Source organism: Antrostomus carolinensis, unplaced genomic scaffold, assembly GCF_000700745.2.
Source record: "Antrostomus carolinensis isolate BGI_N321 unplaced genomic scaffold, ASM70074v2 scaffold43221, whole genome shotgun sequence".
NCBI classification, from domain to species: Eukaryota; Metazoa; Chordata; class Aves; order Caprimulgiformes; family Caprimulgidae; genus Antrostomus; species Antrostomus carolinensis.
The window spans coordinates 7,060-22,196 of record NW_010295880.1 but is presented as its reverse complement, the minus strand read 5'-3'; the positions used below and the strand labels follow the sequence as shown (position 1 = coordinate 22,196).

The following is a 15,137-nucleotide window of genomic DNA, read 5'->3' as shown; positions in this document are numbered from 1 at the left end:
AGGTAGAATTGGCTGAAAATGAGATTTCTGGACTAGAAGACAGACATATAATATCATTATAAGATAGTTTTTGCTGATCGCTAAATAATTTCACCTGGAAAAAAAGCTGCCTCTTCCAGTGATATGCATCTGTTTTCAAGAGAAGATGCAATCCATATCTGTCTACCTGGACATTTTCAGGGAAAGTTAAAATTGTGTTTATATTTGAGAAATGCCAAGAAAATGTAAACAGCTTAATGAAAGAATAAAGGGGAAAGTGTCTGAGTCTGCAGATACAGGGAGTCAATGGTTACTTGATGATGTTTGTAAAAAAACACATTACATTCAACATCTCTTAGAGGCTCAAGGCCACAGAGAGAAGGATGGACATGAGTTAGTTGAAATTTTACATGTTTGTCACATGTAAAACATCACATTATGAAAGAAATCTTGGGCCTTAGGCCTGCAGAGATACTTGTCTAGTTTTTAATTTAGACACTTGTATTCCAGAATCTGAAATCTTATTGTTATAACTCATTAAAGATGAATATTTATTTAAAGATCAATCTCTGCTATGGTAAAAAATTCTTTTGGAACATGAAAATTTCTGAGACTCGAGAATAGATTCAAAATCACTGTAAGTACACTAACTGAGAAGTACTATTACTGCCTGTCCTGCTTGGAGTAGCAGTGATTTGAGACAGCATAATTAAGAATTTAATAGAAGAGATGATTAGGGTGAGGACCAAAGTTGGGGAAAGGGAGGAATGAAAGTGGCTTGGAGAGGTGTGTGCTTATGGGGCTCAGTTGGACTTCTCCCTGTACCTAGGGATGTAGGACCATTGTAACTATCTAGCACTGGGAGCAGAGCCATCTCACTGCAAACAGCTCTGGTGGGGGACAGTGAGGAAGCTAGTAGGTCCTTAAGCCCACCAGATCTGTCTGTCTCCAGCAGAATGGAGAGTGGAGCAATCTGTTTTCTTCTTATTTGGTTTACCCATGTGAAAAAACCCAGTCAGCAAGCAGAAAACGTAATGCATGATTTATACACCTAAATAACACAGGTAAGCACTAAAAATACTCTCCAGCATTTCAATGTTAACTTTCGGAGAGCTGTATAGTTTAATATTTGCTTCATTAAGACATTAAAGCTTAAAATTATTACCAGGAGGACTTTATTCTCTAAAATATTAAGGAAATAAAATAATTTTTACAAGTTAAAATAATTGTAAGATTCTAATGAGGAGACTATTTCTTGCTACTTTCTTTTATTAAAGTGATTAGTCTAATGCAGTTGACCTTTAGGCACTACCACAGTAAATAACAAAAAAAAAAAAAAAAAAAAAAAAAATGCAGCGCCATTTTACAGTTCATGTAGACTTTGCAGATGCTGTATTGCTTCTAGTTTTCTCTGCTTAGCATGACACACTGAAGAGTGGATAGCAACCATGCTGTAAAACTTAGTCATTTGTATCCCTTTTGTGAAACTGCCTTTAGCACTTCACAGTGTGAAATGCATTAACCTATACTGGGCAACAAATGAAATGATGGAAAATATATTCTTAAACTTTCTGCTAATTAGTTTTTAAGACAAAATCTATCCCTCATCATTGTTTTGCCTGTATAGTTGAAATTATCTTAATTCACTAACTCCGGCAAAATTGCACATTGCCCCCCTACCCAGATGCACTAACATCTGCATATGCACATTAAGTTCACATTTAATTTTAATTTTAAGTGTGTGCTAAAGACTCATCAATATTTGTAGCTAACCTTGCAAAGAGAAAAGGCTTTCCTGAAATTGTGTTCTCCCATATTTGTAGTTGTTTTCTCCATAATTTCCAAAGTTAGTAAATTCCTTTCTCTCCAGAATAACAGTCACCTAGTGGAGTTTCCCTTGTGATCTTTCTTAACATGAGCTCTGTATAAATCACTAAAAGAAAACAAATCACTGGAAACCTCTTGTTTGATAGCAACTTGCAGGCAAAATATAATAAATTTGTATTACAATATCTATGGATTTCTCACTTGTGATAAATGAAGGGAATAGGCATCGAGGTGTGCCTCTGAGCAGAGGGCCTTGCTGCACTTGTTTCTGGAAGGGGAAGGAAGAGAGAGAGTAGGTTGGGAAAGAAGAGCTTTGGCTGTTACTGATCTGGAAATTTGTCACTTCATCTGGTTTACTAGCAGCAGAGTAGAGCATTGCATTCTCCAGAGCATTTCAGGTGGCTTTTATGTAAGCAATACAAAATTATGATGTATCTCACATGGATTAATTCTGCTTGGGTGTCTGAGAACAGGGCTACTCTTGCTATGAAAAAAAAAAAAAAATGCTTGTATTTAGCTCTGAGTTGACATGTCTCTTACTAAAGTGATAACTTTATCAAATATATTCACAGATTAAAGAAAGCAAAAAGAACTTTTTGAGCTTCTTTTCTGAAGCAAGAGAAAACCTTGTATCCTCAGAATTCACTCTCTACTACCAAAATAACATCTTCATTGACTTTACAGGTTGTGGCAGAAATTAAGAGCAGAGTAGGTACTGGTTTTGCTCCATATGATAGGATATAGTCGACCATCTAGTCATATAGCTGTTCTAGGCAGACAAAGGTCACATTCTACCTCTATCACATTTTTTGCTATAATAATACTCCTAGTTAAAAACAAACAAACAAGCAAACAAAACAGTAAATATTTACAGGGGTGAGTCTAACTTTAGGTATGTCCTTGTGAAATACTTTTATTTTTTAATCCTATCATGAATGGTGATGCAACAAAATCCCTAGGAAGAAGAGAGTTTGATGTTTTCCTTTTAAAAAAGAAAAGTAATTGAAATTATGCTAAATTAATGTTACAATTACAGTTTAAATATTGGGATTATAAAACTATGAAACATATATAGCCTGAACTGTATCATATACACATGATATCACCTCTTTGGGATGTTACTCATAGAATCATAGAATGTTTGGGTTGGAAGGGACCTTAAAGATCAGCTAGTTCCAATCCCCCTGCCATCAGCAGGGACACCCCCCAACTAGACCAGGTGTTCAAAGCCTCATCCAACCTGGCCTTAAACACTTCCAGGGAGGGGGCAGCCACAACTTCCTTGGGCAACCTGTTCCAGTCTCTGACCACCCTCACAGTGAAGAATTTCTTCCTAATATCTAACCTAAACCTACCCTCTTTCAGCTTAGAGCCATTTCCCCTTGTTCTGTCATTAACTGCCCTTATGAAAAGTCCTTCCCCAGCTTTCTTGTAGGCCCCCTTCAGGTACTGGAAGGCCACTAAAAGGTCCCACCTGAACCTTCTTTTCTCCGGGTTGAACAGCCCCAACTCTCTCAGCCTGTCCCTATAGTAGAGGTGCTCCAGCCCTCAGATCATCCTCATGGTCCTCCTCTGGACTCATTAAGTTGTATCCTGTATCATATATGCTCATGTACCAATTCAGTTGACTTCAGTACAAGTTATATAGATAGACCTGAAGCCAAAATTAGGGTCCTACCTGTTAGAGGAGGAAAAGGTCAAAGTCAAATGAGGATCTTAACATTTGGATAGATGTATTCAATTGTGTCTCTAAAGACAGTAAAATAGTTACCCCAGAAAACTATATTTATGGTAATTGTGTCAATTGTGAATAACCTCTTAGCGAAGATTAAAACAAGATTTAGACTTTCTGACATGCACAGAGAACCACAACTTAAATCTACATAATGGAATATAGGAAAAAATTTAGTTCATTTACACACCAAAGGAGGCTACAAAGGCTTACATTCATTTTGCCTTTGACAATCTGACTCCAGGCAAAGGTACAGAGATACTTTCGAAGTTGTGAGAACATAAGCATGTACAGGGAGTAGCAGGTCTTTATTCATTACATATTTGTAAAGGATTTTTTAAAACTATCTTTGAAGACAGAATGAGGAGATTTCTCTAGTGAGAAAGTTTTTCTGTGCCTGGCATTTTATATTTTCCTTTCTTATGGTAAAGTGCCTTCACATGGCACCAAGCAGAACTTTTAGGCCAGAGACAAGTTCATACTGTGTTGTAGGACTGATTCTAAAAAAAGCCCAAATCAGCCACAGGACTCATGTGAGGCTTATTCAGGACTTAAAGCCACAGCATTTTCATTTGGACTTCTAAGGGCAAAACCCAGTACTGACCATGATTATGAGCAACTGAACTGATTTGACTGAAATTGTAACATGGGTGAGTTTTAGCATATGACACATTTTGGTATGAAAAAAACCCAACCCAACCAACCAAAAAAAAACAACCAAAAACCAAACCAGTATCTTCTATAGCTTTTCTGTTTATCCTCCTGTACATTACATGATCTGTTTTATTAGTTCAGATCATTTCCTCAAAAGCTAATGAGTCTGAAGGATAAAGTAGCTGCTCAATGTGTCCTTCACCATGTTCTTCTGATCATGTTTTGCATTTATAGAAGGGACCAGAGTTACACCTGCTGCATATTACCTGCAGTATTATCTATCAGATCTTGGAAGAGGGAGGAGACGAGAAAGAGAAAAAAGGAAATTACAGAGCAAAAAAAGTATCAGAGGCTATGAAGAAAAGGACAGAATGTGGGACAGGACAAGAAGTATTGGTATTGTTACCTGGTATCTCTGCTACTGCCTATTGGTGTTGATATCTCTACCATTAGTCAAATATTTGGCAGCCATGTACTTGCTCCATAATTCCTATGGTAGACTTAGATAAATCAACTGTGCTGTAGGCACATATCAGGAATAAAACTAGAAGCTAAATCTTGCTGATCGCTTTTAACCACATACTGCTTAAACACATTCCCTGTGAGTGAATGGTCTGAATGGTTATGTTCCAATGCACCCAAGTAAGATTTATATAAACACATAAGACTAAGAATAAAACACAAAATAATAATAATTTCCAATAAAAATTGTTAAAGTTGACAAGAGAACATGACAGTGGGACCACATGGATAAGGAGTACAGCTAGTTGTCTATAACTTTAAGTCTTCATATGCGGTGACTTTACAGTTCAGATCTGCTTATCTCCTTAATGTTTCTTGCTACTAGTCTGATCTGCCACTGTAAAGCAGTAAGGATATTTAGCCTGCACATCTCTCTAAAGTTCTCTTTGACTATACCTTTGAATGGGTATGAAATTTGTGTGAAAGCACTGTAGAAAAAAACATTGTAGCTGTTTTACATCTATCTTTACATCTGCAAATGCTGAATACATTTCAATGTTAATCTTTAATAATTCTCCTTTTCAACACCCACTCAAATGATGCTGCAGTTTGGGGGGGCAGGGAATATAATTGTTGATGCTTTTTGAATCACAAACTGAAATTTTCTTTAAATGCTTTTAAAAATACACCTCTAAAATACGAAATATGAAATTAAGAAAACCTGTGCTAAGAATTACACTTTTACACTACTATACACTTTTACACTACTTCCTGTAGAAATCTTTTTTATTTAAACAAAAAGCTATGATCAAGCCATTGCAGCTGTGAAGAAAGGCTAAGATATCACTCAGCTGTTGAAAATCACTAGCTAAGCAGATGGAGTCAGATTAAGCTAGCCTCTTTTTGAGAGTATAAACTGTTTGTAAATGCAAAGAATATGTTCTTAATTTCAATTTACTTTACTTTTTGAACTCAGTTATTATCTTATTCTATGTCAAGAAGTAATTAGGATTTTTTAAAATATAGAATATATGTTTTTTTTCTCTAACTTTTTAATAAACATTACATGAAAGAAAATGAGCTCTATTAGTTATATCTTCTTGTAGGATGCAGTGGCCAGAAACTAAATTACAAATAGTATTATATTTATTTAATAAATCACTTCACTTATCAAAACAGATTCTATTTAAAATTGACTTTTCCTATATATCCAGTACATTTACATTACACAAATAAACAATTTTAAAATGCTGGGTTTATACCATTTTAATTGAATTCCAATTTCCGTCCTAATGAAGCTTGACAGAAATCACAAGTGAAAATGAAATAATTATCTAGTGAAAAAGAAATGCACCATTTACCATTCTCTATCATAAAAAGCCTCATGTAAGGACTAAGAACCTGGGTAAATGGCTCCTGAACTATAGAATTGTTTAATAGACAGACATTATGGTTACCTTTGTCTTGAAGAGTAAAAGGCACAAATTTAGTGAGAAAGACTATTCAGTCACCATATTAGTCATCAGCCAACATGAATCAGTGTCTCTTTTCTATTCTTTTGTAGAAAAGAATGATAGAAGACATATACAATAAATATTAAAATTGCTGGTTTTGAAATACAGGTTTCTTGTTTACTGATTTAAATCATGATTAAAATTGGTGATTTAAAAGGTTTTTTAATAATTTTGATTTAAAATAATCCACCCTCTACTACTTTAAATATGGTTTAAACTGGTAAAATAAGCACTGCCCACTAGTTCAATCTTCTTAAATAGAGCAGAAATAGGGAATAGCAGCATTAGAAAGAAAAGGAAAGCTTCTTTATTTCTGTAAGCAGCTGACCTGCCTCGAAGAGGGCAACTCTGGTTTCTCTGTCCTTGGTGTGTCCTGGACTGAAGCCAGACCTGTGTTATGAAACGTGTTTTAAACTAAACCAGTTTCTGCTTTCCAGAGCATAGCAGTGAAAGCAGCATGAATCCACTTCTTATTAAGTGTTTACATGGTAGGTAATGGGCAAAAGTACTCAAAATATTTATAGACTACATTGTTTTTCAAGGATTAGGTACCTGAAAGTGTAGATAGGGACTTCTGAGAACTAAGTAGTTGCACAGGTTTCATTTTTAAATCACAGAATCACAGAATCACAGAATGTCAGGATTGGAAGGGACCTCAAAAGATCATCTAGTCCAATCCCCCTGCTGAAGCAGGAACCTAAATGACATCACACAGGAAGGCGTCCAGGCGGAACTGAACACCTGAATAACTTGAAAAAGCTACTAGGGCTTTAAATATATTTCTCATCATAAGTAACTTTAAAATATGTTCCAAATACTTATGAGCACAAGTTTATTTTTTAAAAAGTGGATAAATGATCAGACCTACAGTCCAGCTGCTTGCACACGTGTAAACACTAGTTAACTGCACACACACATTTTTAGCCTGTTATGGACTAGCAACAAAATGCATTAGCTTAAATCTCTGGTTTGTTTCTAGGTTAAAGGTTTCCTGCTGTCCATAGCTAGGTGACTTTCTAAGGCGCTACCTGAGGTAGTGATATGTTAGAGTTTCTCTGTACAAACTGAACACGCATAGGTACCATACCAGCGGTAACATTGCCCATAAATTCTTAAACCTAAAACAAGTGAACAAATTTGACCTCATGCTTGCTTGCCTCAATAGGCTACAAGACAGCACTCAGGCTGCAGCAAAACTAACCAGCTCAGTTGACCAAGCCCACAGGCACAGGGGAATCCAAGTTTTAAGGAATTTCAGTGATAATTTGGAGCTTCTGTTCCCCCCAAATACTTACTTTTTTATAGGCAGTCCTGGATTTTCTGACTTTTTGTCTCTCTGGGTAATTAGGCTGTTGACTTTACCTGCTACTTTTGAACAAAAGCAGACTGATTCCTTCAAAAAATAATTTCCAAAATTGTTATACTTTCCTTACCCTGCTGCAAAAGTTATACTATCTGTCTCCTTGTCAACATTGAAAGACAAAAAAAGAAGATATTTTTTCATTTTGCAAATTCAGTTATTTCAAATAAATTCAATAGAAACCTCCTAACTCAGTGCTTAAACAGCAGTCTAACTGAAGGCTAGGAAACACCTCACGTGCCTTCAGCCATCAAAATGAATAATCTAATCTAACTTCTTCATCTAGGCCCCTTTTGCAGTTGGCACAACTTGCTAGCACCTCTAGCAACAACTCATGAATTACCATGAGAAGTAGCTATCTCCCTCTTGCCTCTAGTGTGACTTTGCTGAACTTTTTTTGCCAATTGGAGACTGCTGTAAGCTTCTGGCCATCACACTCGTGAAGTCATTATGATTTTACTCTCTGGTGTGTTATTTCTCATAAGTTATCAGTTTCATGTATATTAATCTTCAAGCATACATATCTTTTTAAATCCACCTTTTGAAATAGTTTACGTCTTAAAACTTGTAGTTACCAAGTAGCCTGAGAAAAGGACTGAAATCCAGAAGCTAATTTTGATTTTGTCACTGACAAGCTGTGTGTGGCCTCAGGGCTAGCCTGTCTCCTTGCAACCTGCTCCGAAACAGAGGAAATATGAAGTTGCACAGCTCTCAACAGCAAAATAAGGACCAAATTGTGACTCATTGTCACACTTCTGTTTGCCTCCTGCTTCTCTCTTGCTCCACTGGGGAAATAAATTGTGGCAGACAAACAGCTGGCATAGAAATCTTGTCTTTCTCCTCTCCTCACCGCCCCAGATTAGATCAGTGCACAGTCTCCGGTGCATTGTAGCAGGCAGAGCTGAATCTCTGTTCATTCTTCCCTGCGTGGGAGGATAAAGTGCCAGGGGACAGCCATCAGCCCTGCACAGTGACCTGAAGTAGATTGGACTAGAGAGGACCAACTATAGGGCTGCTGCCAGAGCTATTGTGTACATATAGATTAAGATGTACATCGGTAGAAACCATTTCTTAGAGGTGCCAGGGTTTTTGTGTTTCAGCAGTGGCAGCTCTTGAGTCCAGTCCAATCCTTGTGTTCATAAGCACAGTAGAGTAGCACAGTTAGATAGCCGTACCTTTCTAAGCAAGGTCTTAAGTGGATCACAGTAAAGTCCTTGGCCGTTACAGAATACTCAGTAACAGCTGAAATGTAATAATAACAACAACAATAATAATATCCTCAGATTGTTGCAAAGAGAGAGTACTTAGTATCTGTACTGAGATTTTTTTTTTTGTACACAGTTTTAAGGACTTCCACATTTAAATAGTGTATTTCTGTGGTTGTAATTACATGTAAAATGACGATGCTGAAGATAATCCTTTGGAATCTTCTCCTAAATATTTGCCAGCAGGAGACCTAGGTCCTGCCAGCTTTCTAAGGACATTTATAAATTACTGTCTTCAGAGATCTTCTTTTGCCTTTCATTGGGTGCACTTCACTAGTATTTCCACAAGTAACAATTTGTAGCTGCGGAAATGAATAAGCAGCGCATGTGGCTTGCAATGCAAGTAGGCAGGCCAGGGTCATTTCTTGGTGGCTACATTTTTAAACTACTTAGTCTCATTGTCACTACCATGATTTTGTCCTGAAAGAACACCCCATTGGCCTCGTGCATCTGTCTCTGAATATATTGGTATTGATATGGACTGTCAGAAGAAGACACCTTGAGATGTGCACCAACAGTATCACTCTGCCAGGGCTGGACCACCTCTCTAAACCAGCAGCCACACTGACTCTGGCAGAGTTGAAGCCTGCACTGCTGTTATGCCCTGCTCTCTGACATGTCGGCATGGTCCCCCAAAAGGCAAGGAGCCCAACGGTCTAGCTGATGTGTGGCTGACAGCATAAAATAAAGTTGAGAATACCTACCACAAGGAAGAAGTACTTTAATCCTAATAACTTCACAAAGACCCCAGCAAATCATGGGCTGGGATGTAGCATGAAAGAAAATAAAATCAAATAGGAATTGTGTGAAGCAAGAGGTATTTTAATTGGTTTTTGTTTGTTCAAATTATATGTTGCTGAAGTTTAGATCTGAACTTTCAGACTGCCTTCTGAGTGCCAGCAGTAGCCCCAGAGGAAAATAAACTGCAGTGAAACATTAGCCCCAGGCTGAATTCTTAGTTTTCTGCCACAAGTAAAATTTCCATCTCCAGAGTTTAAAAATCAGCCAATCAACATAAGTCTATTCCAAATATAAGAAAAGAAAACAAAAAGAAAAGAAAACAAAACTAAACTAAACTAATTCTATGGCCTATTTACCTGTCATACTGAAGCTCAGGTTATTGTGGAGCTGATGCTTTTTGTCATCTGAAGTCTATTGCTTTGCACAAAAAAAGCACAGAATAATGACACAATATTACAGCTAAGGAACATCTGTAAAAACACTATAAAAGCACTATAAAAATATATTCAGACTCTTTGTTTTATTTTTATTTTATTGTAGTCTTTTATTTTCTTTCTTATTAAGCTAAATGACTGAAAAGTCACTTCCAGACTTAAAAGTCATATTTTTGCTATTAATTTTAGACTAAAAATCTTGTTTGGTTTTGTTTTGTTTTGTTTTTCCCCACTTGGAGAACCTTGCAAGAGGTATTTCCACAGCGCTCCTCTGACACTGATGGTATTAATGCATGCATTTTGGAAGATAAATATAATTTCACAGATTTTCCTGATAACATCTACAAATAACGAATGTTTCCAATAAACCTAGTTAAGAATATCCAAATGAACTAGTGCTAGCATTTAAATTAGGGCTGTCAGGCTGAGCCACCTGTTTTGGCAGTATTTGCTGCCAGAAGTAAATTATAGATGCATCCAACTGCTGATTAAAAAAAATCATATGCACATTGTCTCCTTGCTCTGTCTAACCAGACATCAGGCAAGGATTGTACAATTTGATGTAGTTCTAACATCAGTCCTTTAGAAGACAATGGGCTCACTCTCAAATAGTGCCTAATGCAGATCCTCTTACAAATATTAACAATGAAAAATGGAAGATGAAAAGTGCAACTTTCATATGCTGAAATGTCATATAACCTTGTCAAGTAGAATAAAAATAACTTTCAGGACACTGTTTAAAAGCTTTTTTTTTTTTTTTTTTTGTAGCATAATTATTAAAATCAGATAAACAGTGGAGTAATCCACACCGGAAAAAAAAAAGGTTGGAATGGAATATTCAGTATTAAATTTAAAGAAGGTTGTATTTTAAATATATCCCCTGTCTGACTGTGGTTGATAAAATATTGTTATGCATCTACAATGTTATTTAAATATGAATGGTCAGGAAATATTAAAGTACATTAAATATTCATACTTTAGAATATGTATTTATTGGTTAATACAATTGCCTTTTATTCTTGCAGAGCTAGCTCTGGCATGCATATTTCACTACAACTTTCACTGACTCCTTTAGAAGTTTACCTGAATAAAGATTGCCAAGTTGATAGCTGTTACCCCTCAGTAACTTCATGTATAGCTCACAAATACTCTGTGGTCCTTGTAGAAAAATCAGGGCCACCAAACTAAACTATTCTGACTCTGTAAAAACTCTGATTATAAGGGACTACCAAAGCTTTACTTGAGGGTAAAGGTAAGGGCTTGAGGGTGGAATCACCTGACATTCAGATGTTCCCCTTCTTGTAACACTCCAATGGAGCTGCCTAAGCAGTGTTGTTCTGCAAATGAGTCTAACGCTATTTTTAGAGGTGTACAGAGATCCAGCTTCAGTAACTGGTAGAAAGTCAAGCTACAGGAGTGAAAAAGAAAAAAAGAGAAAAACAGGAAGAAAAAGTAGAAAGTAAGCAAATAAACAAAATGAAATGTTCCTGGAGTGAAAGCATTATTTTCTAAGACCAAAAAATTGTATTGACGCACTAGCTCAATTACACTGTCAAAGTATATATCATTTTTAGTTAATTATATTTGAAAATATTTACCGTACCTTCTGCTGTAATCTCGGCCATGATGATGATGGTAAGAGATACTCTGTTAAAAAGGTCAAGATCTACTGTGGCAGCTTAGATAATACTTCTGGGTTGTTGGCTCTTGCAGGAGCTGCAGAATGAGAAGGAGGGAGGTCCTTTGCTTTTTCTAATTCTGTTCCTTCTTCTTTTGCACCCCTCTGAACTTTCTGTTTCCTCTGCAGACTCCTGTCCTCCCAGAGCACTCAAAGGCCTTCCAGAGGCAACACTTAAATCTCAGTCTAAAGTATCAGCTTCTAACAAAAATAGCCATGCCTCACAGTGAATCTTCAGCATGCTTTTTCTAATATCCTAAGAACCATGGACACTACAAATAAAAAGGCACAGCTCTAAACAGGACAGGAACTCATTGAAAGGCAACAAAAAACAAAGAAAACTGGGAAAGAACTGTTTAACGCTCCTGCAGCCTTGCTAGCATAATTGCAGTTCTTTGGGGGGTATGTCAGGAAACATGAAATATAGAGTTCAAAGTAACCTTATCCGTCCCAGCTCAGCTTTATTCTTAGCACGCTCAGTGCTTAGCACATTCTTCCTGGCCTTATTTGGTTTGGGGAGGGTCCTATGAAGCTTACCGCTGAGTAAGGGGGAGGGTAAATTTAGGTGATTTTCTCCACTTTGATTCTTAGTCACAGTTCACAGCCAATTAAGACACCACTTTAAACCTATGAAATTGGTAACTTCTTCAGTCTGGACTTTTCAGTACTCTTCTGATTTGCTGCAATTATCACATATACCTGTGAATTTCATCTAAGTATTACAGAGCACTGTTAAAAATATAAATAGTAATAGTTTATATAGTCTAAATGCATGAAGGTAATATGCAGAAATATTAAGCAGATCAGGTTTTTTCTAAGTCTGATTCATGGAAACAATCAAACAGTTCAAAACATCTGTGATTTTATATAAGGTTTTATAAAAATGAAAGCAAGTAGACTTAAAACAATTTAGAGAAACAAAAATATTAGCAATTTTAATAAGAATAATGATTTAAAAACCTGAGGAATCTTTTCATTGCATTCCTTGCAATTTCACAGCTATGGAATTGGGTATGTGGGCAAAAGCTTGAAAATGAAATTAGCAAAAAAGTGTCCTGGAGCCAGCATACCTCTACATAGATGTCACCGTCACATGAAATCAGAAACCATCTTAAACAGTTCTTACTAGGCAACCTATAGTCAGCTCATCTCTGTTGCATGGGCTGGTATTTGCACTTCTCATCTTCCACGCAGGAGATATAAGCACCTGGCTCTGTGGTATAAGGAAAGAAATCTATTTATCCAGTGTACAAGATGCAGAAGTGAAGGTTCACTGAACAGTTTACAGTCACCACCAGGATTTTTCTCTTCCCTCTACTCAACGCACTTCAAATCTGCCACACATCTGCAAATGTTAGCTTTCTCTACCCAAAGCTTACAATCAGTGCTCCGTGCCTTTTCTTCATCAGCTCTACTGACCAAAACTTTTGCACTGACAAGTTTGATTACTCAATGTTCAGTAGTCAGTGCTTTTCTGGTCATCCTCCTAACAGTGCATTTGCTCCTTTAGCCTGTCCTTCAGAAGACCCTCCTCACTAAGGTTGATTAAAAGATTTTAGACAAGATCTTATTCCTTAAAAAATACTCTTTCATGAATACCGAAATGTTCTGTGGAATCACATTCATATCAACAAATCAGCTGCCCACAATAGCTCAGTGATTAGTAGAGGGTGCTAGGATGTGTGATACTAAGGCAAAGCTCTTGTCCTTCTTAGTTCCTGCTTTTTATTCTGCTGTAGTATTTCCATTTTACATGAACAGTTAAATATTTTGGGTCATCTGTATTTTGACAGCTATGCTACTTGCTGAGATGTGAGAGTTATAATCTCAGCTGAATACCTGAAGCACAGAGGTAATCAATATTGTGAAATCAGGATTGCTTTCACTTGTATTACTATTCAAACAGAAAGAAAATAATAAAGGCTCAGTTTGGGTATATAAGAAGAGAGAACTGGGGAAAATATTAATGTCTGAATTTTGTTCTCAGTTTATGTAGCAAGGTCCTGAGATTGTGGACTATCATTAAACATATCTGCTTGTATAACTGTATGTTTATGGTTGTCTGTCCCTCACTGTTTCCAGTTCAGCTCCTTCCACCTGCCCTTTCACCTCCATGCCTTACTTCCTTTGCTGCTATTTATGTTCAGCTTCAATCATGGGTTGATATACTGAAACCAAAATATAAGAGCAGAGGAAGTGTGAGAATCCAACTGGAAATCAATTTTCCACAACATCAGCCCAGTGGCCAGAAAGAGAACTGCTTGGTAGTCTCTGCAACCCTTGTGTATGCAAAACATTCATTCTGGGAAGCAGGCTAAAGCTGTCATATGCACAAATATGTTACAAGTAGTACAGCTGTAGGCAACTGCACTAGATGTTACACAGTTGCTTCCTTTATAGAGGGGCAAAGTCATGGGATCTGGATGACAAATTCACTGGAGATAATCATGGCCTTTGCAAAAATACGCAAAACTAAGATAAACCAAGTTATGCTGCTTGTGTATGTGCACGTACATTTATTTTGAAAAATTAACACTATCTTTTGAAAATTATACAGCATATCATATTTCTTCTTTAGGAGTCCAAACAAGGGAAATCTCAAAATTTGAGGGGGGCGGTGGTGCTGGTTAGAAGTTTTATTAAAATCTGAATATTAGTGACTGGCTCAAGTTTAGGAGTTTCTTCTACACTAGTCTGTGAAATTTACATTATGCAGAAGGCCAAAATCTGTACAGATCTCACAAAATAAACATTAATTCCCTGACTTATCTTACATATTGAACCTGACCCAGAATGCATTTTGGTGGGAGCTTTCTCTGTCCCGACAGGAAATCTTCTTTTGTAAAATGTCTTTTTCTTTCTCGTTGTTCATATTTCAAACAACAGCAAAACCTAAAAATTTAAACCTACTTTGGTTCTTGCAAGCAATATCCAAACCTGGACACACACAATTGGTCCTCATTTTCCTCCCATCATGTTTCAGGCACAATGTGAAAATGTTCTTGGCTCAAATTAACAGTAGGTACTTCCTTCCCACTCTCCGGGTGACATGGTAAAACTACTGGCCCGGGATCAGATCTCACATTCAGTGCTGATGGAGAGAGCTGTAGCAGCAGGCTAAATGTCCCTCCTCACAACAGATTCCTGATATTTACAAGCCCGTATTAAAGTAAATAAACTGAAGGTTCTCTTTGCTCTATAGTTGCTTGGATAGAGGAAAAAGTAACAATTTTATGAAGAGGGGAGAAGGATATTATATGCTGCTACAGATGTTTGCATGTAACCATGTACCTTGCCCTCAGATAATGTGTATTTCAGTGCAAACCCTAACTGATGAATCAAAGAAAAACAATTATTTGGACATTTTATTTTAGCAAAATATCAGAGGTTTACTATTCAACAGACTAATACAAACTCCTGCTTTTAGATGAGAAGTTGCATTGTTCATATAATCAAAGCAGGAATATACAAATAATTTAGGAGCTGATTTC

The 15,137-nt window shown here is 36.8% G+C and overlaps 1 protein-coding gene across 1 annotated transcript in view; it reads right to left on the bottom strand.

Moving 5' to 3' along the window:
• Nucleotides 1-11,795, bottom strand: part of LOC104532805 (triadin-like) — a gene marked incomplete at its 3' end in the record, with an annotated part of 45,379 nt that extends 33,584 nt beyond the window's left edge. Inside the window, exon 1 of the mRNA XM_010178097.1 lies at nucleotides 11,572-11,795. Within this exon, the coding sequence (XP_010176399.1) occupies nucleotides 11,572-11,593 (22 nt within the window). The remainder of the gene's footprint in view (nucleotides 1-11,571) is intronic.
• Between the last annotated feature and the right edge of the window lie 3,342 nt (nucleotides 11,796-15,137).